This window comes from Hyperoodon ampullatus (genome assembly GCF_949752795.1).
Source record: "Hyperoodon ampullatus genome assembly, chromosome: 11".
NCBI lineage: Eukaryota > Metazoa > Chordata > Mammalia > Artiodactyla > Ziphiidae > Hyperoodon > Hyperoodon ampullatus.
This window is the reverse complement of record NC_136924.1, coordinates 68,711,705-68,734,208: the sequence shown is the minus strand read 5'-3', so window position 1 is coordinate 68,734,208 and position 22,504 is coordinate 68,711,705. Positions and strand designations below refer to the sequence as shown.

Sequence of the window (22,504 nt, the reverse complement as noted above, 5' to 3'; positions counted from 1 at the left end):
AGAGTTGTAAGGAGCCTTTCCGGAAGTTTTGTTTACATGTCATTGGCCAGAACTTTCTACATAATTAAATTAACACAACTTCAAGGGAGGCTAGGAAATATAGTCTTATCCTGAGCAGTAATATGTCCACCCTCAAAACTGGTATTCTAGTAAAAAGATGAAGATAAGAATGGATGTTTTGATGGGCAATTAGTAGTCTGCCACAGTCAGCTAACTGTGCAGTCTTGGCCTCCAGCCTCCTTTGAGTTCAGTGAGCCCCAGGAGTGGGCCCCAGGTTTGCTTACCTCATGGTGCAGCAGCAGTGGGAGAGAATGGGTCAGGAGAGAGCCAAGAAGGGCCCAAGGGTACATTCCCAGTGCTCTTTTCCAGAACTGGACCATTGGGTAAATCGCTGTTCCTCCTCTGGGGAGGATTAAGTACGGATGGTAAGAGGGACCAGAAAATCCCTGGACTACTGCTCCCTCCATGAGAGTGAAGCAGGAACCCACTGACGGAACATGAGGCCAAGGAGCGGCGCTTATCGCGAGTGCACCTTTCCAGCCCCTCCTGCTAGGCCTGCACTGCTTCCACAGTACTTCCACTAGTAAATGCCAGCTTATCCTCTAAGTCCCAGCTTGTATGTTGCTTTTCCGTTGACACCTTTCATGACCTGTATTCTGACCCCCAGACAGATCTCTATTCTTTTCTCTCAGTGTGTTCAGACTGAAAGGATAACACTTCTCACATGCTATTAGAATTCTCATTTTCTATCTATGCCTGTTTCTCCTCCTCTTTCTCCAAAACCTATACTAAACTGTGCAGTTTGGGAGGACAGGAACCTAGTTTTATTATCTTTACATTTCAGCTCCTCCAGCAGCACCTGACAAGTCTTAGAGGTGCTGGAACATCTCCTGAATTAGCAATGCTGATTTCCTACTTTCCCTGTTTTATAATAAGGAGACTGAGATCTTGACAAGTTGAGTGACTTAGTAAATAATAAAAGTAATGAACATTAAATGATGCTTTCATTAAAACCTCATTGTGGGGCTTCCCAGGTAGCGCAGTGGTTAAGAATCCGCCTGCCAATGCAGGGGACACGGGTTCGCGCCCTGGTCCGGAAAGATCCCACATGCCGCGGAGCAACTAAGCCCGTGCACCACAACTACTGAGCCTGAGCTCTAGAGCCCGTGAGCCACAACTACTGAGCCAGCACGCCTAGAGCCCATGCTCTGCAACAAGAGAAGCCACTGCAGTGAGAAACCCACGCGCCGCAACAAAGAGGAGCCCCTGCTTGCCGCAACTAGAGAAAGCCCAGGCACAGCAACGAAGAACCAACGCAGCCAAAAATAAATAAATAAAATAAATAAATTTAAAAAAAAACAAAAACAAAAAACCTCATTGTGTTCCAGGCATGTTCATGAGTGTTTGTGTGTATTATTCTCAATTCTCATATCAACCTGGTGAAGCACGTGTCATTATCCCTATTTTACATGAAGGTGAATTGGCCAAGACTGCAGAGCAAGGAAGTGGCAAACCTGGGATTTGAACCTAGGTCTTCTCTTACTTCAGTCCCTGTGCTAGCATAGCATGGACCAGACCCAGGTCTTCTAAGTTCATGCCTAACACAAAAATATTTGAATTGTATCCCCTTTTTGTGCCCTGCTTTGTTGTAATGCAATAATCATTTAATAATGCTTATTAAGACAAGGCATCCTGGGTATAGATAGACACGCCTTTCGGCAGGGAGGGGACATTTTCCTAGTACTGATGCTTCATATCTGCTCAAGGCCATCCTTACACTCTTGCCCAAGCCACCAAGAACTAGTTACAACAGTTGGAAGGAAAATCAGAAAGTTAATCTGCTCAGTTTAAAACATGTTGGAATTTCCCCTGGGAACTGAACGGTCATATGGGTTAAATGCCTGTCAGAAAAGGATGCTCCCCCAGAGGACACAACCATTTAGCATCTGGCTTTTAGCAAGTTTAAAGCTGGGTAAGGGAAGTGAGACGCGGGCTTCCCCTAACTCTTTTTAAGAGACTTCATGTAAATATTTGGGGGTTAGTTTATTTGGTTCAGAAGGAGAAGATGCATAGCCTGTCAGACGGAGCCAGGAGAAATGCAGTGTTGCCCAGTCACCCCCTGTCAAGAGGAGACTCATGTGTTCCCTTAATTCAACACTTCTGACAGAAAACTGCACATTCATCACACAAGACTTCTCCCCAAATATCTAGCCACACTCTGCAGTTACCCAAGAAAGAACATGAGATTTTGAACTGTAAATAGTTCCTCTGTGCCAAGGACTTCTTATCCTTGGTTTCCTAAAACAGGAGATTCGTAGATTATTTCCATCATGCGGCTGCATTCTGCATTTCCCCTGCATTCTGGAGATTAAATCCTTTTGATCAGAGAACGTTACCCTTGGCCATCCTGCTTTCTCTGGGCTCTAACTGATAGTGAGGATGGCATTATAGGACCAAACGAGTAGAGGGAAGGTGAATGGGGAAGACAAACAAAAGGATGGCATGGAGACAGTCATCTTATGTGGTTGGGTCATTGAATTGTATGTGAAATTGGAGCCCTAGGCCTGTTTGCTAGATTATGTGTTTTAAGCATAGTAAGAAATGCATGTAATATTGCAACCCGGTACACACACGTAAACACACACATACGTAACGGGTCACAGCCTGAAGTAGTAGATGAAGCCATGTGTGGTGGTTACAGCACGAACCACAAAGTCAGACCTGCCAGTCAGCCCCTGCTCTCCCAGGTGAAGACCCCTCGGGAAGAATTTTGAAAACTGAGACCCCGCAACACACTTAAAGTTGTCATCCTAACTTCTTTCTCCTCAAATTATAATACTTGCAAAAACTGTCATTTCCAGTTTGTGGTAAATATGCTTAAATATATTTTTGTCAAAATATGGAGCCACAGATTTAGCTCAAATTCGTGGAAAATTGTCCATTATATAACCTCATTGTCAAAGCCATTCCTCACTGTCACCCATCAAGTCAATCAGACTTAATTCCCTGTCGGAGGGGAAGTGAGTCTTTGTTTTGCAGCTCAGATAAACATCATAATGTGCCCACCTCCTCACCCTGACAGCTGTCCTGAATTCTGATTCTGAGATGCAGGGAGATAGATGGATGAGAGGCGGTAAAAGCCTTGCGCTAAATCTGTGCCTGGTTGAAATAAGGCTCCACTCCAAGACCTTCCCTCAGGAATGAGGCTTTCCCGAATTATCCCTTGATTTGATGCCTGGGAGTTTTTATATCCCGGGGCCAAGCTCATTCAAAGGTTTGATATGGATGAGAAATATGTCTTTCAATGTCTTTCATTTGTAAAGGGGCAGGAAAACAATTGTGAATGGGGAAGTAAGAAGGGAGACTTGACCGATCTCAGATCCTCCCGGAACTTTCTCAGCGAGGCCGGTTTTGGGAAGACGTACCTGCCTGTGGAATCTGAGGATCTGAAAACTGATTCTCCTAAAGTTAGGACTGGAGCCCCCAGGAAAATGTGCAAGTACCCCTAGGTCCTTGAATGCAAATAATAACAGTATCTACCTTCCAAGATAATTATGAAGAATAAATAAGGTGATACAAATAAAGCACTTAATGAAGTTCTGGGTGCATAGTAAATGCCCACCTTGTGTTTGCCGTTATTGCTGGTGCTGTAGGTATTTGACCCCTCTGCTCGCTAACAATGTCATTTCTTGGTGGATGAAATAATCCTCGGGCCCATCCCTAACATTGGTGGGCGCCAGCCGGTTTAGCCACGGTTGGCCCACACCCCTGCAACCAGCGCCCCTTGGCCACTCCTTGGGCCGGGAACCCACATCTGGTGGCAAATTCCACTCTCAGAAGGACAGACTTCCACCTGGAAGTGGACACAGGGTGTCTGGGCAGGAAAATCAGGGTTCTGACCTTCTGGAGATTGCACTAGGAAGGGTTAGGTACAGGTCTGGTTATATTCCACCACCACCACCCCCAGGCCCCAGCAGATTTCTCACCCGGACAGAGGAGGGCAGGAGCCACAGAAAGCACAGGTCCAGCACTGTGGCTCCTCCTGCTTGGGTCTAAGGGTCTTACCTCAGGGTCGTTGTTAGACTCATTTGGGATAATAGGTGTGAATGTGTCTTTAATGTAAGATTTAAGTATTGTCTTGATGGCCTTCATGATCCCAAATTCTGTTTAAGTCAGCCCCCTTGAACAAACTAATGGAACCTACAGAAAAAGACAAGTTACTAAAATAGAATATAATGCCTTGTTTTTGTTTCAGGCACTGGCTTTCAGGCCTCAGGCTACAACTTCAACACCTATGACTGGAGGAGTCCCAAACAGAGAGGCAGTTTGTCCCCAGTCACTAAGCCTCGAAGCCAGACTTACCCAGATGTGGGGCTGAGTAATGAAGACTGGGACCGGTCCACAGTCAGTGGGTAAGGTTTTCACCAACTGCTGCCCTGTCCCAACTGCTTCCGGGTCATTTGGGCCAGATGTGAACTTCTCTACTTCCAGTGGCACCTACCGCTAGCATTGGAAGCATTGTGTGAAGCCACTGTCACCATCCATGCTGGCCCCATGCCCAGATTCGAAGACTTGGGCCTGCCAAGTGGGAGCCAGGGGCTCCACCACACAACAGGGCAAGAGCTACGTGTCCCTGAATGAAAACAACAGTAGCACATGAGGAAATTCTACTTCTGTAAACCATGTCCTCGCTCTATGACTAGTTCCCTCTCTTTTCATTTAGAAGGTAGTTTCACATTAACTTACATTAGAAAAAAAATATTTTTTAACTGAGGGTTCCATATTTTCAACTGAGAGGTCTATTTTAGCAGTTTGCTCCTTACCAAAATATTTTAAGGAAATTCATAAAAGGCGATAGCACTTAACGGCTCTATACTGATGTTTGTAATGAGTGGGGAAAACATATTTTTCTCTCTTAGAGAAAAGTTTGGTTTCCCTTTCCCTGTAGACAGAGCAGCTGACAGATATTCCCATGTGCCATGTTGACACAGCCGTGAATACTCTGAAATTCAATTAGTAAGACCATGGTCCTTCTGGTCTTTGAGATACTTTGAGTTTCCTAAAGCGTCCTTCTACTGGAGCTGGCTTGACTTGGAGGCCACAGTGGGAAGAAAGCCAGATCCAAAACAAATCTCTATTTTGTGTGTGAGATGAAGGAGAGGGAGATTCTGGATACCAAAAAAAAAAAAAAAAAAAAGTCTGGCAAGTTCTTAACCCAGACTGTTTTTCACAACAGTTTTACAGGGGCTCCGGACAGTGCAGAGGCTGAACAAGAGGAGAACTTCTGGTCCCAAGCGCTAGAGGATTTGGAAACCTGTGGACAATCAGGAATTCTCAGAGAACTCGAGGTAGCCTCGGTCCTGCTACTTTTACTGTTTCTACATTCATTTTTTTCTTGGTCCTTTTGAGTTGGCATTGATCACACCAGTTCATTTAAAAGCTTTAACCCTTTCCACAGGAGAAAGCTGACAGGCGTGTGTCTTTGAGAAACATGAATCTCTTGGTAGCTACCCTTTATGTTTATATTTTTGCTTGTGAAGCTGCCTTCCCTGCCCCCTTGCCGTCTGGACAGTGATTTGATTTTATCCAATGCAGTTAAAAGTATTTCTTTCCCCATTTCCACCCCTCCCCCCCACCCACCCCCGCCCCGAGCTTACTGATCTGTGGCTTCTGCCATTGCTCCCTGCTAACCCTGACTGTACCTGTTTGCCACTGGATCGTTTGGGGCGAGCTAAGTCTCCCAGCAGTGGCATCTCTCATTCTCTTATTTGCTTTAGAAAGGTTTCTTTGGCATGTTTTCATTTGTACCTGGTAGAGACATTAATTTGATCGTGAAGAGGAACATAAGAGGAAATTTTATTTTACTTCATTTTGCCCTTAAAGTAGATGACAGTGCCTCTGGTGAAAAAAGCCAGTCTGTTTGAAAAGCAGCCAACATATTACAGACTACATTGCTGTTAATTGCAAATCCTGATTCTATGTTAACTTAGTGTGAATTCAAGGAGTTGCAGAGAGACGGAGTATAATAGCTGAACTCCTGGGGAGTTCTTTAATCAAAGCCATAAATTTGCTGACGGTATTCACACTTTGGTCTGGGAAGTCCTGGACTGTTTCCTTTTATGTTCTTTTAAATTTTCTGAGCTGTAAAAAATAAAGTGGCAAAAGTTTCATTTTTATTTTGATGTCATATGAGGTCCCCAAGTCACCATAAGGAATGTGAATGGCCTAATGGGGTGGAACTCTTGCAATTCTAAAATGATGACTCATCTTTATATTATTTTGCTTCTCAAATGCATGTGTGGATATTTTATGTGATTCTAATGTTTGTGAATCTGCAAAGAGAATTATAAAGAAAAATATTAGTTTGAATTTGTAAACATTATGATTATTACCTGGCATGAATTGCAGCTTCAGAGCACAAGTTAAAGGACCTGGAGATGGATAATCCTATAAAATTTAAATAAATTAAGATGTTAGCAATTGATTCCCTTTTATGAAACTTTCAAAAAAAGTAGAGTGCTTAAGTATCAGGTGGCTTATTTAAACTTTTACCACTTCCCATATGGAGAAGGATCAGCATTCTCCCAAACTGAATAAAGATCTCAGTTCACAATTTTTGAACATATTCCTGCTTTTCAAAGCATGTTTTGGCTCATATGCCTTTTTCATTTTGCATTTTGAAATACTTCTCTTTTGAAGAAGGAGCTATTCTTCTAATAGCTTCTACATCAGGTAAAATGAAGATGATGTAAAAAGTAATACAATGAAGTTGTGTTTTCACTCAGACATTGAGTTACCTAATGGAAACAACATACGTCAGCATAGAAGTCATGTTGCAGGAGCCAATAGGTTTTCTCTAACATCGTTTCAGGCAGGTGTGGCCCTCAAAATTATATATCCAGGGAAAAAAAATGGGTTGAATTAATAAGCCAAATAGAAATTAAAATTTTCAACTAGGAAGAATGATTGACAAATCCATACATTAGAATCTCATTCACACTTTTAGCACAAAGAGATTCATTTCTCAGTTTAGATGAACTCTGCTCCTTGATTGCAAAAGCTATTATGCAAAAACTATTATTGGAGCTAGGTTCCTGAATAAGAAACGTATATCCGGCATTAAAAGTTAAAGCATACTGTAACTGTAACAAATGTAGAAGATTAGCTAAGATGAAAAATGATTATGATTGAAATGAAAATGAAAATTATACTAGTCATTTTCCCCATTGCCAGCAATAATTTAGGTTCAGCTTTAGCGCTGAAAAATATATAGTTTTAACAGAAGAGAAAAATTCAAACTAAGACTTTGGACAAGTTACTTAATTTCCTTATCAGGTATTTTTTCTTTAAAATATGGGGATTATAATGACTAATGTTTATATGGCACTTAACATAGAACATGACACAATAAATGTTTGATAGAAATTACTTTTGCCACTTTTTTGAGTAATGAATACTGCCTTAACTACCTTTTGCTTAGTATAACATAGGAAGAAGGTTTAACTAAATGTCAGATAGAGAACTCTTGAACTATTCCTCCTAAGTTGTATGTATACCAGTTATCTCACTAATAATTTTGAAAAAGTATAATATAAATTATGAATTGTGCAAAATGAAAACAGGCAATACATACTCTTGAAGCAGAAACAAATCCTAGAAAACTTTAAATAATTACTTTTTATTTTAGTTTTTGTATTTGTGTTTTAATTTTAATATTCCTTCAGCAATATCACTAATTCAATTTACATTCACTTTAAACAAAACAATCTATCCTTTGAAAACTCAACCTGAAGGCCTTTTGATAGTCTGTCATTGCTTCCATTAGAACCCTTTCTAGATCAGATTGTAACTTCTGTTGTGGCTAAGGCTCATCAAAGCAGAAGTGTTGTCTCCTGGCTGTAGTGATTATTTGACTTCCAATGTGTTTCCTATGGGTCTAATGAAAAATGAGTATTAAAAATAAATGTTAACAAAGCAAACAGCTAGTCTAAATAGGTAAAAACAATAGGTGGATGGTCACCACAGCAAGAAAACAATCATCAGATGCTATCAGTAACAGTAGATTAAACAAGGAAATGATATGTGTGAGTTAAATGCCATAAAATAAAAGGATGTCCCATGTTACCAACAAAACTAGTAATAGAAAGGTTTCAATTTAAAGGGGATTTATCTGAAGTCAACCATTATATGGATAATCCACACTGGATAAATGTTAAGGGTTTTTTTTCATTTACTAAAAAAAGTCAGTTTTATGTGTTTCAACCTCAAACTTGACTGAGAACCAATATAGCCTCATAGTCAAGAATAAGAGTTTTGGAGACAGATTGCTGAAGTTGTAATCCCAGACTCTTGGGCAAGTTACTTCACTTATCCAGGCATCCCCTTCCTTAAGTGAAATGAGGAGGTATAATAATTATAATACCTTACCATATAGAGTTATTATAAGTATTTAATGGTATGCTACATACACACACACATATGTGGTACTTAGCATTTGTAAATGCTCAATGACCCATGAGGGTTTTTTTACAATTGTTTTTTAAAAAATTATCAATAAGATAACTGATCTAGTCAGGATATTGATAAGTTCACTTGTTTTGTTTCTTTTTCAACAGAGTTGTAGATATACCTACCTGTGTGCTAATACTTGGCTGTCATTCAGAGATCTTGTTAGTGGCATGTGTATAGCTGAACACCAGGTGAAGCTTGGAATTATAAATCTTAGCAAGATAACAAATGAAAACTCTACTCACTTTGCAGTATTCCCTCCTGATCAGTAATTTTAGATAGTGCACTTGGCTCATTTACTACCTATGGGACCTTGTGTAGATCAGCCTTTTTGTGCCTCAGTTTCCTCACATGTAAATTAGGAGGAATAACAGCACTTACCTCATAAAGTTGTTGTGAGGCTTAAATGCGTGAATACATTCAAAGGACTCAACAAATTACACTTCTGTTACTTTAGCATCAGTATTAACACCACTAGATCATGTTGTAGCCAGTCACGTGGCACGTGGAATTTGTTTTCTGTATCCATGATTTCATGCAGATTCACCGATGCTGGTACACCATTATATAACCATCATACGGAGGAACACAGAGCTGGCTACAGGCATATTTACAGAATTTTAGCATCCTCTAACCATGAGAAATAAACATTCCCAGCATGATATTGGTTTCAAATGCTCTTTTTGTTCCACTTCTGAGACTCAGTCATTTTTGAGATCTAATCTTACCATTCCTTGTGTATTATGCAGGGAACATATTTGAAACTGAACAAACTTCTCAATTCACTGGTAAAATCCAACCCAGGTCTCATCACTTTTGAGCAAAGGGTTGAATACAATAGCGTGATAAATGATTATTCCTTAACCTCTCTGAGGATCTTACACAAAGGTCATTTCTAAGAAACACTGACCTACGCCAAATGATGTGGAGACCTAGCTGATTTACAAACCTCTCCGGCCGGCCACGTGGCCAAAGGAAAGACAGTATGCCAGAGCTAGGCAGCCAGCATTCGGTAGAAGCCCTCGCCTTTGTATCAGTAGCCTCAATTCAGCCCATTGTTACCTCCAGGTGGGACTAGAGGCACCATTGCAAATGGGGTCAGCCTGTTCCCCACTGAGGAGTTCTTAGTTCATTTCTGTAAGATATACTGAAGGTTGCCTCGTGAATCCCATCTTTAGATCTCACTCAGTGGAAAGTTAACGCTTAAAATGTAGTTTGCAGTGAGCAGATGTTAGAGCTTTTCAGTCTTCCTCCAAACTGCCAGGGGTGGTATTTGATTAAATAAACTCAATGGCTTAAGTACTTAAATTGGATTTGAGTTGTGCATTATAAATGTCACTTGCGAAGCATTTTCCCAGACTTTTCATGGTGCAATTAGTACATCCATTCTCCAGCCTTTGGTTATGCCCTGAAGAGACCGTATTTTGACTGAGCAGAAGGAGAAATGTGCTTCATGTTGAACAACCAAACGCTTTTCTTAGTCCGTGGCTTAATTGTTTCTGAACATTGTCAATGCCACAGGCAACAATCATGTCGGGGAGCACGATGAGTCTGAATCACGAGGCCCCTACACCTCGCAGTCAGCTGGGGCGACAGGCCAGCTTCCAGGAACGGAGCAGTTCGCGGCCACACTATAGCCAGACCACTCGGAGCAACACTCTGCCCTCGGATGTGGGCAGGAAGTCTGTCACCCTGAGAAAAATGAAGCAGGAAATGAAGGAGATCATGTCCCCAACTCCTGTGGAGCTGCACAAGGTCAGGAAACTCTCTTTCCTTCCCTTAGGGTCACATTCTGTTCAGCGTGGCCACCCTGATGCAAGCATGATCATGACATTCTCCCGTGGCCTCAGCCAAGGAGAGAAGCTAGAGCTTAAAGGCAGATCATCAGAGACCGATTGTTTGCAAAACGTGATCTCTGAGAGGTAATCTCATAAAACGGGGAACACTGGCTTTCAAGCAATGAATTTATCAGAAATGTATTTATGGCCAAAATCTTCTCACAGAAGTTTGAGGTTCTAGTGTCACGTGGAGCTTGAATGAGTTGGTCTGTTACTCCAACTTCATTGGAAGGGGGAAGGATTTTCTAAATGTCATACACTCCCAGCTTCACTGAAAAGGGGTTTCAGGGGTGATGCTGGAAGGCTTAATCATCAGTTACAGACTTCTCAGTAGACGGTTATATTATTCAGGGGACATGAAGTTCTCTTTGAGACATCATTTAGGTGTCTTGGGTCAGGACAGGGTAAGCCCTGGTTATGTTCCATCTCTGCTATGCTAGTTGCCTCACTTTGCTTCATGGAAGAAAACCTATGATTGCAAACAGCTGAATTTGAGTTCCTGGCAGAGTCTGAACAAGGCACGTGTAGGTGACAGTGTCTGTAGAACCCAGGCCAAGGAAAGCAGTGGGAGGGAACTTTCTCTGGTTTTCTTTTGTAGAACTCTAATGCTTTTTGTTGTTTTGTTGCTAATACATAAGGATGTATAGTTGGTAACAATCTCACCCTACTTTTCTTGAGAGCCAAGATCCTCTCTGTAGTTAATAATCTGTTAACTAGAGATAAGTTATCGGTCTTTCCCAGAAGAGCATATAAATGTCAGGTTGAGAGGAGGTAAAGGCCAACTACTCCCTTTTTCCTCTAACGACTTCAGTCTCCCTAACTATTAAAAGCAGCTGTTTTGCAGCTGACAAAGGATATAGTGAAAGAAAGGATTGTATAGGAAGTTGGGTTCTGAATTCTGTGTTCCAATCCTGGGTTCATTCTTTCATCACTCATTCATTCATTCATTCATTCAATGCATAGACTGTGCATTTATTTACTTAAAGAATGTATTATAAATCCCCAGGGAGCACATGGTCTAATGGGGAGACAGTCCAGGAAAAGGTAGGAAGATGGTGGGATAAGTACAATAGACGCTAGACTAGGCTGCCCTGAGGGACGATGGTGGTGGCGGGCAGGGTTGGGGAGGAACCTGAACCCACTACAGAGGAAGATGAAGCCTTCCTAGATGCAGGTGTTGACTCCACAGGAAAGTGGAGGGTGGGAAGGCATTCCAAAGCACAGAAAGAAACATGTACAAAAGGATGTCACAGATAGCAGTGTACTGAGGGAGTGCAGATCTGCCAACGAGAGCCTTGTGCATTAAGAGGCATTACAGGGCTTCCCTGGTGGCGCAGTGGTTGAGAGTCCGCCTGCCGATGCAGGGGACACGGGTTCGTGCTGCGGTCCGGGAAGATCCCACATGCTGCGGAGTGGCTGGGCCCGTGAGCCACGGCCGCTGAGCCTGCGCGTCCGGAGCCTGAGCTCCACGACGGGAGAGGCCACAACAGTGAGAGGCCCGCGTACCGCAAAAAAAAAAAAAAAAAAAAAAAAAAAAAAAGAGGCATTACAGACTTTACAGAAAAGCAGAGAAGTTTCTGACACTTTAGGGTGGGGACCCAGCTCTAGCCCCATATCACAAGTTAGTTTGTTTATCCTGAATTGATGTCTGTCTGATAAACACCAGCCTTCACCACCTGTCACATATCCTAATCTGCTAATTGACAAACACCATTAGGAGGCTGTAAGGGCTCCATTGGTGATTAAATTGCAGAAGCTGCATAGTCACTGCTAATTCTGCTGTACCAAGAAAAGGGCTGGCCCTTCCTGATTCCCTTGGTTATTTAGGAACCCTGCCTTCCCCTCTTCTCTAAAAGTCTACTGCCCAGGCAGAGGGGAGCATGCTGGGTAACCCACCTTCCCTCAGCACCAAAGGAAAAGGATACCAGTGAGTGCCTACTGTGTGCTCTGTTCTTTCTATTTTTAGCCTCCCACAACAGTGCTTCTTAGCAGATATTGATTACCTCCAGCTACAGGATAGGGAAATAGCAAGTATAAAATAGAGCCATTTTTCCTTCTGGAATGAAGCAGTCTCCTCAAAGGGAGATTCCTGATAGCCCAGCAATACAAAAGGCTTGTCTTCCCATCCCTCCTGTACTGAAAGCAGTTAGCAAAGATAACGACAGTCAATTGGCTGTGCAAGTTGTTATAGCTGAGGTTTTTAAAAATGTGCTGAAAATAGGTCTTTTAAAAAAAAAAAAGGGTGTCATGCATTTAAGCAGCACAATGAGTGGCAGAGGATGGACTGGTTGGAACATTTGTGTGGGGGGGTGTGAATTGAGAGGCCACAGATCACAGACTCCGCTGGACCCACTTGACCTAATAAATGGGTTACTTCTTTCTTCCTTCACTTCAGTCATTTCCCCTCAATGGTAGCATAAGTGCATTTCCCATGTGGCTTCACTCTTCTTCCAGATGGATACCAAACAAAATAAGATGCTTAGAAGTAGGTGGTGTCCTGGGCATTGTAAGACACCCAAAATGATCTGGTTAAGTGAAAATGTAGCGGAGGAGCCTGCCGCCTGACAATATGGAATTCTGGGGGTGGTTTATGCTCACATCTCGGGTATCTTTTCTTTTTTAAGTGAATTCAATTACCCTGATAGGCCATCCACATGTTTGTTGTTAAACACATTCTCCAATTTTGAAATGCTTGACAGGAGAAATAGTCATTAGAAGAGTCACTTTACTCAGAGCAGAGACTGGTAATTTCACGCTTGTGTCTTGATTATGGGTGACCCTTGAACACTGGAGGATTACCTGACACCATGAAAAGGCACAGTGCCTTGTTGATGCAGTTGAGTTATCTTCCCATTGGGGTGCTATTAGCCTGTACTAAACCTTCACAGAAGTGAGGAAAAGGTACTCTTTTGGGGGGCGGTGGTGTAGAGAGGGGACCAGGGAAATAGAAAAACATCCCTTCCTCAAGTTAAAAATAACCCCAAGTCAAGACTGCACGGCTTGGCAAGTGGAATGAAGGCTGGTTTTCAGTTCCCTGAGCCCCTTGGGTGGACTTTTCTACATAGACCTAGTGGAGGAATTCCCAAGCGGCTGCAAACACCAGAGTGGAGAGGCTGGGTAGGGTTATTAGCACACCATTCTGAACACACTTGGTGTTATTTTCCAGTTGCCATCTTTCTCGAGGCTGTGTGCCACTTGGTGAAAGCTGGCCATGAGAACAAGTTGTGGATCTATCCATGTCCAAGCCAGTACCTACAAACTCTTACTAGCACTAGAAGCTGCCTCAAGAGGATAGGAATGAATGGGCCGGTAGCCACCCCCCTTCCTGGGGAACACAAACAAAAAGCAAAAACCACTCCATCTCCTGATACAGAAAGAATAAAGCGTGGGCTTAACCTTCCAGTTTCTTGAGTTTCAACTTCCTCTCCATTATCTGCCCCTCCTTTTCCACCCAGTCCTCCTCACCAGTACCTTTTCTTCCTTTAGACCTTCTGAAAATGCAGAGCTCAGGTGAGAGGCTACATGGTTTTTGTTTATGTCACACTATCTATTGTGTCTGAGGCTCTGCCGTGTCCCAGCAGGTCTTCCGTCAGGTCGTCCCCGTTCATTCCTGAACCTGAAAAGCTACTTATCCTTCCTGACACTTGAGAACAAAGCACCACAGCCTCACTTCCCTTTTGGGCCTTTGTGGTTGGAGGAGGAAGTTGGCGCTGGAGTGATGGTTTGGTACTTAGATGCACGGCAGGTAGACAATGAGGGAGTCACAGGGAAGTGATACTCGTGTCTCCAGAGGCCATTGCCTCTCAAACTTTCTTGGCTAAGACACAGTCCAAAATACCTTTTACCTCACAATTCAGGACACACATACACCCACATTCGTATATGTAAATGAATCCAAAAATTGACTGCACAGTATACGCTAACACTTTCTGTTTTGTTTTCTTTTATTTATTTGTTTGTTTGTTTATTTTAACATCTTTGTTTGTTTTCAAATGCTGTCACATTAAGCTGATTTCAAGACTTATTAATGGGTCTCCACCAAAAGTTTGGGAACCATAGCCTCAGAGAATAGTTTGGCATATGGACCTCTGATGATGTTTACCATCATCACATGGCTGCTTGTTAAAACGCAGGTTCCTAAGCCCAACCTAGACCCACCTGGTCAGCACTTTCTGGGAGTGGGGGCCAAGAATCTACATTTTAGCAACCCCTTAATGGATTCTTTTGCTCCCTAAGGATTGAGAATCACTCCCTTAGATTTTGCTAACAGGAGGTGATTATCTTGTGTCAGTGAAATCAGAGTCACTGACACATAGTGGCTGAGTAAAGGGGAAATGAGGTTGCATCTTTGGTCCTGGAGCTTCTGAAGTTTTATCTTTAAAATGAATTCTGGTTTGTACTATAGCTTATCACAGATTTTTTTTTCTCTTTGCAGATAAGGAGCCTGTGATCTTAGCTACAGTTCATTGATAAACCCTCTTTTCCTTCTGAAGCTTAAATATTCTTTGGTGTCCACTTAATCTATTTCTGAGATGAATTCTAGCCTCACTTCTCTTTGCATACTTTAAGGCAAAAAACTTTTTCTTCAGTAGAGTAGAAAATTCTTCATATTCAGAGCATTTGGACTTCTTAGAAAATCATTTCCTTTTGCTTTTTTTTTTTTTTTTTTGGCTGCACCGCGCGGCATGCAGGATATTAGTTCCCCGACCAGGGATCAAATCTGCGGCCCCTGTAGAGGAAGCATGTAGTCTTAACCACTGGACTACCAGGGAAGTCCGTGTCATTTGTGTTTTTCAATAAAATTATATTCCTTAATTGTATGCAGCTGTTTTTATTTATATTTTACAGAAAGGTTTTTAAAAATTATTTTCCAGAATCATCTCTTATTTATGGCTGCTGATGGCATGACCCATGAACATTTGAGTCTCATATTTCTTGTAGCTGCATTTGCTACCATCAACTTTTCTCTCAGCCAAGTTCACTTTGCAATTTCAATATATTTGAGTGTTTTGAGAGTGGACCTTTGTTCTTCTTGATGTGATAAAGTTGTTTCACTTCTTGGAAGGAGTGTCATTTTTGGTGTTTAATGCCCACTTCTTTTGCAATATTCTCCCCAGTTCAGGAACAGGCTCGGCCTTAAGAGGAAATATGAAATGGAAACACATATCTTATTCCGGCACAGGCGTCTTCTTCACCAAATATTTGCAGTTGGTACTCAAGATCCAGTGAATTGTCAGGCAGACAGAGGTTTGGTCACAAACTGACAGTCACTGGCTACATCACTTCTCTGAACTTCAGCTTACTCGCTTAGCAGAAAAGGGGAGGGATCCCCTGTTATCAGGAGAGGAGACTTCACAAATAGCATTTCCCAGGTGAAGTCACCATTCAGTCTTACCTCAGCCCTACAGTGTCAGAAACCCAGAAAATGAGATCTCCTCAGGATCCCAGCCTTAAAGACGATTCAGGCAGCTGCCTTCGAGCCTCCAGAGGTGGAGGTGTACACCATAATGAGAATCTCTTTACAGAGAGAAATGGACGTGTGTCTAGTTACTAGTCTACAGCAGTCTGACAAGCATATTCTCTCCTTGTAAAACCAGGGGCAGCTGACAATCAGTGTGGAATTATAGGACAAGGGTTGGAGTTTAGGTTGTATGTTTTATATGAGTAATGACATCCAGCCCCCACAGTCCTCAAAATAGATTGTTTCAATCAGCTTCCCTTGTCTGTGATTCTGTTAAGACTTACTTTTCAAAAATGTAAAAAAACAAAATTCTTAAACAAATGATTGGCTCGTGCAAAAAAAAAGTGTTTTTTAGCTCATTAATGAGGAATGACAGCAGGATGAAAAAGCTTGTTCAAAGGGAAGATAAAGAAACTATACCATATATATATATATATATATATATATGTATACATCTCAGTCCATGGAGGGGAAAAAAAAGAATGCCAAATGAGATTTCCTAGTTAAAATGAAAGCTGCTCAATGACTTACAGGGAAATAAAAGCAAGGCCTTTGAACTTATCTTTCCTGAGGGACAGAACTCAATTTGCATCGTATCTCTTCTCTGTAAGTTGCCATCCACTTTTACAGAGTCTGAGCCCTGAGCCATAGAACTGCTAAGTCAAACAGAGTGCAGTCCCCTAGACTCAGATGACCCTTAGGCGGGCTTGTTAGGTAGTGATCTAGTGTGCCTGATATTTCAGTTTTTGATCTCTCACTTCTGTCCAGAAATGTTAATAGCTTCCCTTAAGTCTAGCCCTGGCCTAGGGATCATTCATCTTTTTCTGATGTTTTTGCTTGTCTCTGTTGTGATCAAATGTGTTTATTAATAGGTCGTAAAATATTGCTACCTATGAGATATTCACTTTACAAATGAGGTGACTCCCTGAGGGTCACTCTGTTTCCCTAACGTCCAGGTCCTTGGAGAGTAGCCTGTTGGACCTCTTCCTCCACCATCGTTCTGCTCTGTTGTGTGTCTATTGTGTGTCTGGCGGGCTGTGGTGAGGATGCCATTGATAACAGTCCAGCCCAGGGCTGCCCTCTTTCTTGTTTGAGGATCTTTGTAGTGTCAAACCACAGCATTACCTGGAATGAGGAAGTCAACTTTCTTAGTGCTCAGTGCAGTGGGAGTTTGGTCCGCTGTCATTTGTCATACTTCCCGAATGACAAGTTCCTGCCCCCAAATTCCCAGAAGCCCAGAGGATGGGTGAAGGGGATGCCTCTCACCCAGAGATGCAGGTGGCCCCTGAATCAAGGAGGCCACCTGTGATACTGTGGTTTATAATAAGTATACATTTGATCTTGGTCCCAGTTGCTGGCACAGAGCTCCTAAAACCCTTGGAATTTCTTAAATGTTGAGAGTGAGAAAGGTGTCTTTTGTTATGTTAATGAGGTTCCCTTTAGATGCAGTTAAGGATGGGGTTGGTTGCCAGGTGGAGCCAACCCTGTGATTAGAGGGTTGGAACTTTCAGTCCCACCCCCAGCCTCCAGGGAGGGGAGGGGATTTGCAGGTGAAATCAATCGCCAAAGGCCAATTACTTAGTGCCTGTGTAATGAAGCCTCTATAAAAACCCGAAAGGCTGGGTCTTCAGGAGCTTCCAGGTTGGTGGGGGATGCGGGGAGAGTGGTGCGCTCAGAGGGCACGGAGGCTCTGTGCCCTTCCCGAATACCTTGCCCCAGAGCAACGCTTCCAGCTGGCTGTTCCTGAGTTGTACCATTTTATGATAAACCGGTGATCTGGTAAGTTCTGTGAGCCGCTCTAGTAAATTAGTCAAACCCAAGGAGAGGGCTGCTGGAACCTCTGAGATACAGCCGGTTGGTCAAAGGCACGGGGTGACAACCCGTGTCTGAAGACCATTGTCTAAAATGCTGGGGTGGAGGTGAGGTGACATTGTAAGACTAAGCCAACATTGTAAGACTGAGCCCTTAACCTGTGGAGTCTGACGCTATCACCAGGGAGATAATGTCAGAACTGAGTTGAATTGTAGGACACTCAGCTGGTGTTGCAGGATTGCTTGGTGGTGTAGGGAACCCGCCTACTCCCAACACACACACACATGTTCAAACTGTGATCAGGACATCTTGCCCACATGGGCCTGAGGGCTATGGAGGTCAGTAAGTTGCCAGGGGGACTCAGGAAGAGACAGGAGTTCGAGGAGAGCCAGGCCAGAGCAGCCCTGGGGGCCGGAGAGCAGAGGCAGGTGTGGAGAGGGGCCGGCAGGCAGTCCTGAGCTGAGATGCTGGAACGGTCTCTGCCAGGCTGGCTGATTTGGTGCTGGCTGGGCAAAGAGAAAGGGCCAGGGGCAGAGCTAACGGTAACTAGGTGTCCATCAGCTGCCCGTGGCGTGGCTTGATCTCCTGGAGGATTGGAGAATGATCTGGTTCTTTCCTCTTTGGTATGATGTGAAATGAAAACTGCAAAGGTCCTCTGAGATGAATTGGGAAAGCAGCCCTCAACCCACCATGGATCTTAAAAACTGTGAACTTCCTTGGTTGGGACCTAGTTCTCTGAGGGCCAAGTCAGCCCTGACACGCACAGACTTAGGGCCACGATCCAAGCTCTGACTCTCCCATTGTTGAGCCCCCGTTTGTCAAGCTCATGGGGCCACATGCTTGCCAGAAATCAGGAGGCAGCGTCTGACGCTGCTGTCTGTCCAGTTCTCTCCTCTGCCAATGAGACTCCTGGACAGGAAGGCAGCAGCTGCTTTTCCTGACCCTGTTCATCTTGGAACCCACACTTTTGAGTGGCAGAATCCAAGATGGCTTCCTCTGGGCTGGAAGAATGCAGCTGGAAAAGCCATACTTTATTTTTTTCTTCCAGCCCCACAGGTAGTATAGGATTGTGCTCAAAACCAACATTACTTGAATTGTCAGGTTTAAAGGAACAGGGCTCCCCCAGTGGTGTCTGCAAGAATAAACCCAAGTGCCCGGTAATTTGTGGAAATACTAGAACCATCTCTGATAAGGCCATCGGGCAAGAGGCTGAGCCACAGAGGCAGCCAGGGCTTAGGAACTGCTTCTGGGGATGGCTGCCACTTGCCTTGACGTGCTCAAGAGAGTAGAGACAGTTGCCATTAAAATCCAAGTGGGGAGAGTTGGCTCTGCTGCTGAGGCTTTTCACTTGTGTCAAAACTGAAAACACAGGGGCTTCCCTGGTGGCACAGTGGTTGAGAGTCCGCCTGCCGATGCAGGGGACGCGGGTTCGTGCCCCGGTCCGGGAGGATCCCACATGCCGCGGAGCGGCTGGGCCCGTGAGCCGTGGCCGCTGAGCCTGCGCGTCTGGAGCCTGTGCTCCGCGGCGGGAGAGGCCACGACAGTGAGAGGCCCGCGAGGATGTTGTTCAGACATGCAGGTAGACTTGCTTAGAAATACAAAACAAGGCTCAACTTGAATCACGGTGAAACCCGCCACCTCCTGTTAAAGCTTCTGTTCTCAGGAGGGTTAGAGACCATTGCAGGTGCGCTGTGATGAATGGTTAAAATTGAACTGGGTTTCTTAAAAGGGTATCCTCGCCCAGAGAGTTACGTTCCAAGAGACTTCATTGGCCCTTTTAGAACAGAAAATCTATCGCTGTGTTCATAGTCCGTTCCCCGGAGGCATCCTCTGGTCAGCACGGAATGGAGATCTTGCAAGAAAAATCTTGATTTACTTGGGTTAGGGTGGAACACGGAGAGCTCTCAGCAGCTGGGAGCAGTTTGGCCGGATGCTTGGGGAAAGCCACAGAAGGGCTCTGATGGGAAGAAATACAGCAGATGTGATCAATTATTCATCTTTGGTTGGTTGGGCAGTTGGAAATGGATAAAAACTGCCTGACCAGCTAGTAGATTTGTATGTCGAGGGGAAAAAAGGTCATGATTTGGTGGAAGGAACACAGCACATGAGGTCAGATATTCTAATACCAAAATCCCCAGGCTTATGTATTCTAACTGGACAAGTCCATTCACCAAGTTCAAGGGGCGGTGTCCTCGTTCGTAGGAAGGGCATGATTCTGCTGCACAGAGTTGTTGGGAGGTCAAAAGCAGTCATATATAGGAAAGTTCCTGGTGAAAGGATTCATCTGCGGGGGAAAATTGTGACTTAAACTTTGGAATCCTTAGAATTACTTTTGGACGGGAACTAAATCAGAAGTAACCACTACCCATCTCCAGCTAAACAGGAGGGCAGCAGCTACACTGCACAATTTATTGTTGCTGCTTTTGAGAGCAGCCGTGTGTCCTATTTTTGTGAATTATTGATTCCTGGAATCTTACCTCTGTATCATTTTAAAATTTCCTGTTGTTATTTGCTATTTCCAAGCTATTTCCAGGAGAACCATAGCGCTGGCTATTAAAATTCACTCTCCTCTAACCTTAGGAAATCTTTCTAGAGAAACAGATTACTTTCAAATTTAAACCTTTTATTAGCCTCTCATCCTGAAGAGTTGGCCATAAAGCTGTATCATCAAGTCTAAGGCTCAGGAGAGCCAAGCCTCTTAGCCAATAGCTGGGACTTTCCAGTTAATGGGCTAATCTGCTAACCTTCTCTGGTTGACATCCGTTCTCTACTGTGTGGTTAACGTATTACCACTGCCTGGTGTTGGCAGTGTTTGGTGACACTCAACCTTCTGCCCTTCTGGGTTCTAGCCTGTGGAGCAAACGCCCAAGCAGCACAGGCCAACTGAGCAATGAAGAACTTCACTATTACTTGAGGCCCACACCAACTGTACCCCAAATGCAAGGGTTCAGGTTCACTGTATTGAGAAACATATCTCAGAGCTAAGACAGAGTTGGGCTTCCTAATGGCCATTGCAAGCATGGGCTTTGTGACTCTCAGATTCAGATGTGACTGAAGAGTATGGCTTGGCATGCAGAGCAGATGCCAGTCCTCTTACTGACCAGCCATATGCAGAGGGTCCATGGGACTGCTCTCCTAACCTATGCCTAGTGGAACAGAGATAACTAGAGTGCACCACCTTCCACCCCATTTGTGCTGCTTGTCACATAGAGAGAACCTGACTAGGAACAAAGATGGAAAAGGGGGCATAAGGACAGGAGATCCCACAGACAAAGCCAAAGAGAGGCATAAAAGCAGGGACCTTGGAGTAGAGTAGTTTCATCCACTCGTAAACAGAGTCCCAAGAATAGCAGACTATCACCAACCATGTTAGCTATTTGTCACTGCCACTCCCTCTTCCTTGGTACCCATCTCTCCCTATTCCTCCCCTTCCTCCCTTTGAGAAAGGAACATGAGTCTGGGAAGAAAGGGACTAGAATGTAAACCAGAAGTGTTTCCTCCAATCAAGGCAGGAAGTTCATGGTGAGTCTATGATATCTTGTGCCAGAAAGCAAATAACTTATCAGAGCAAACGGGTCATATCAAAAGGACAACATGAAGTCAATATGGAAGGACTTCCCTTGGCCAGAGATGAGGAAACTTGAGCACCCAAAAGAATGATGCAATTGATCGTAACATATATATAAAAACCCATAGGTTCATATTGATAATGTACTTTAAAAAGGTCATTCCCTTCCCCCTCACCTGAAAAAAAACCTCATTGGGACACCATTGGGAATATTTAGTGCACTAATTCCCTATTTTAAAAATGAAAGGAAAGAATTAGCATCCATTTTGCCTTTCTTGTACAAACTACTTCAGAGTAACCAAACAGCACTAACTGAAGAAATGAGAATTCTTTACAAAAGAATTCTAGCTCATATAGAAGATAGTAAGAGATCATAAGAAGATTATCATTTTGCAACCCCTAATAAAATTATTGATTCAGACAACGGTCATCAATGGAAACCATTAAATTGAAGTTTAATGGGGAACCTTATGATGGAAGAATTAAACTGTCATCACCCGAACCCACCCAAACTGGGACACCTAGACACTGAGTGATGTGTTGTTATAGGAATCACATTGTCCTACCTGTGATCTACCCCTCCCCCCAAAGCTGATTCTGCCTCAACTCAAGCATCCAGAGCTAATTTCCTTTTAAAGGAAAATAGGGCACAGAAGGGCATGCTACAGAGCGAATGACATGGTTTCAACAATAAGTCAGTAGCACAGGGAAAAAAGGATGGGGGTATGCTCTAGGTAAGAGGACATTTAGAGACCTAACACCAATGCGTGGGCCTTGCTGGAACAAACTAACTCTAAAAATCACTTTTTGAGATAATCAGGGAAATTTTATTATAGACTAGATATTAGAATATATCAAGGAATAAGTGCTGATTTTGTGAATGAATTAATGGCACTGAGGTTGTGTAAAAAAGTGATTATATTTTTTAGAGATTCATACTGAGTTATATAAGGGTGAAATGACATGAGGACTGGCATTTGCTTTAAAATACTCCCCCAAAGAAGATAAAAGACAGGGGGATGAAGTAAGTGAGCTCTTGATGCTTGTTGGATCTGAGTGATGAGTATATGAGGATTCATTGTCCTAGCATCTCCGCTCTTGAATACGTTTGAAATCTTTCGTTTAAAAAATAGATTTCTCGGGATTTACCTGGCAGTCTAGTGGTTAGGACTCCACACTTCCACTGCAGGGGGCACAGGTTCCCCTGGTAGGGGAACTAAGACCCCACATGCCTTGCTGCATGGCCAAAAAAAACAACTTTCTCCTAACCAAACTTATTGTGGTAATCATTTCACAATATATGTATGTCAAGTCATT

At 43.4% G+C, this 22,504-nt stretch overlaps 1 protein-coding gene across 11 annotated transcripts in view; it reads left to right on the top strand.

Annotated features, from left to right (window-relative positions):
- The window catches only part of GRIP1 (glutamate receptor interacting protein 1), a gene marked incomplete at both ends in the record, with an annotated part of 711,329 nt that overhangs the window by 674,185 nt on the left and 14,640 nt on the right, over positions 1-22,504 (top strand). For 7 of the 11 annotated variants that reach the window (XM_079716052.1, XM_079716060.1, XM_079716054.1 and 4 more), the window contains 3 exons: positions 4,256-4,412; positions 5,237-5,348; positions 10,030-10,263. In XM_079716052.1, the coding sequence (XP_079572178.1) occupies positions 4,256-4,412; positions 5,237-5,348; positions 10,030-10,263 (503 nt within the window). Of the gene's footprint in view, positions 1-4,255; positions 4,413-5,236; positions 5,349-5,458; positions 5,504-10,029; positions 10,264-22,504 lie in introns of all 11 variants that reach the window. The other 4 variants (XM_079716058.1, XM_079716056.1, XM_079716051.1 and 1 more) reach the window with 1 other exon arrangement.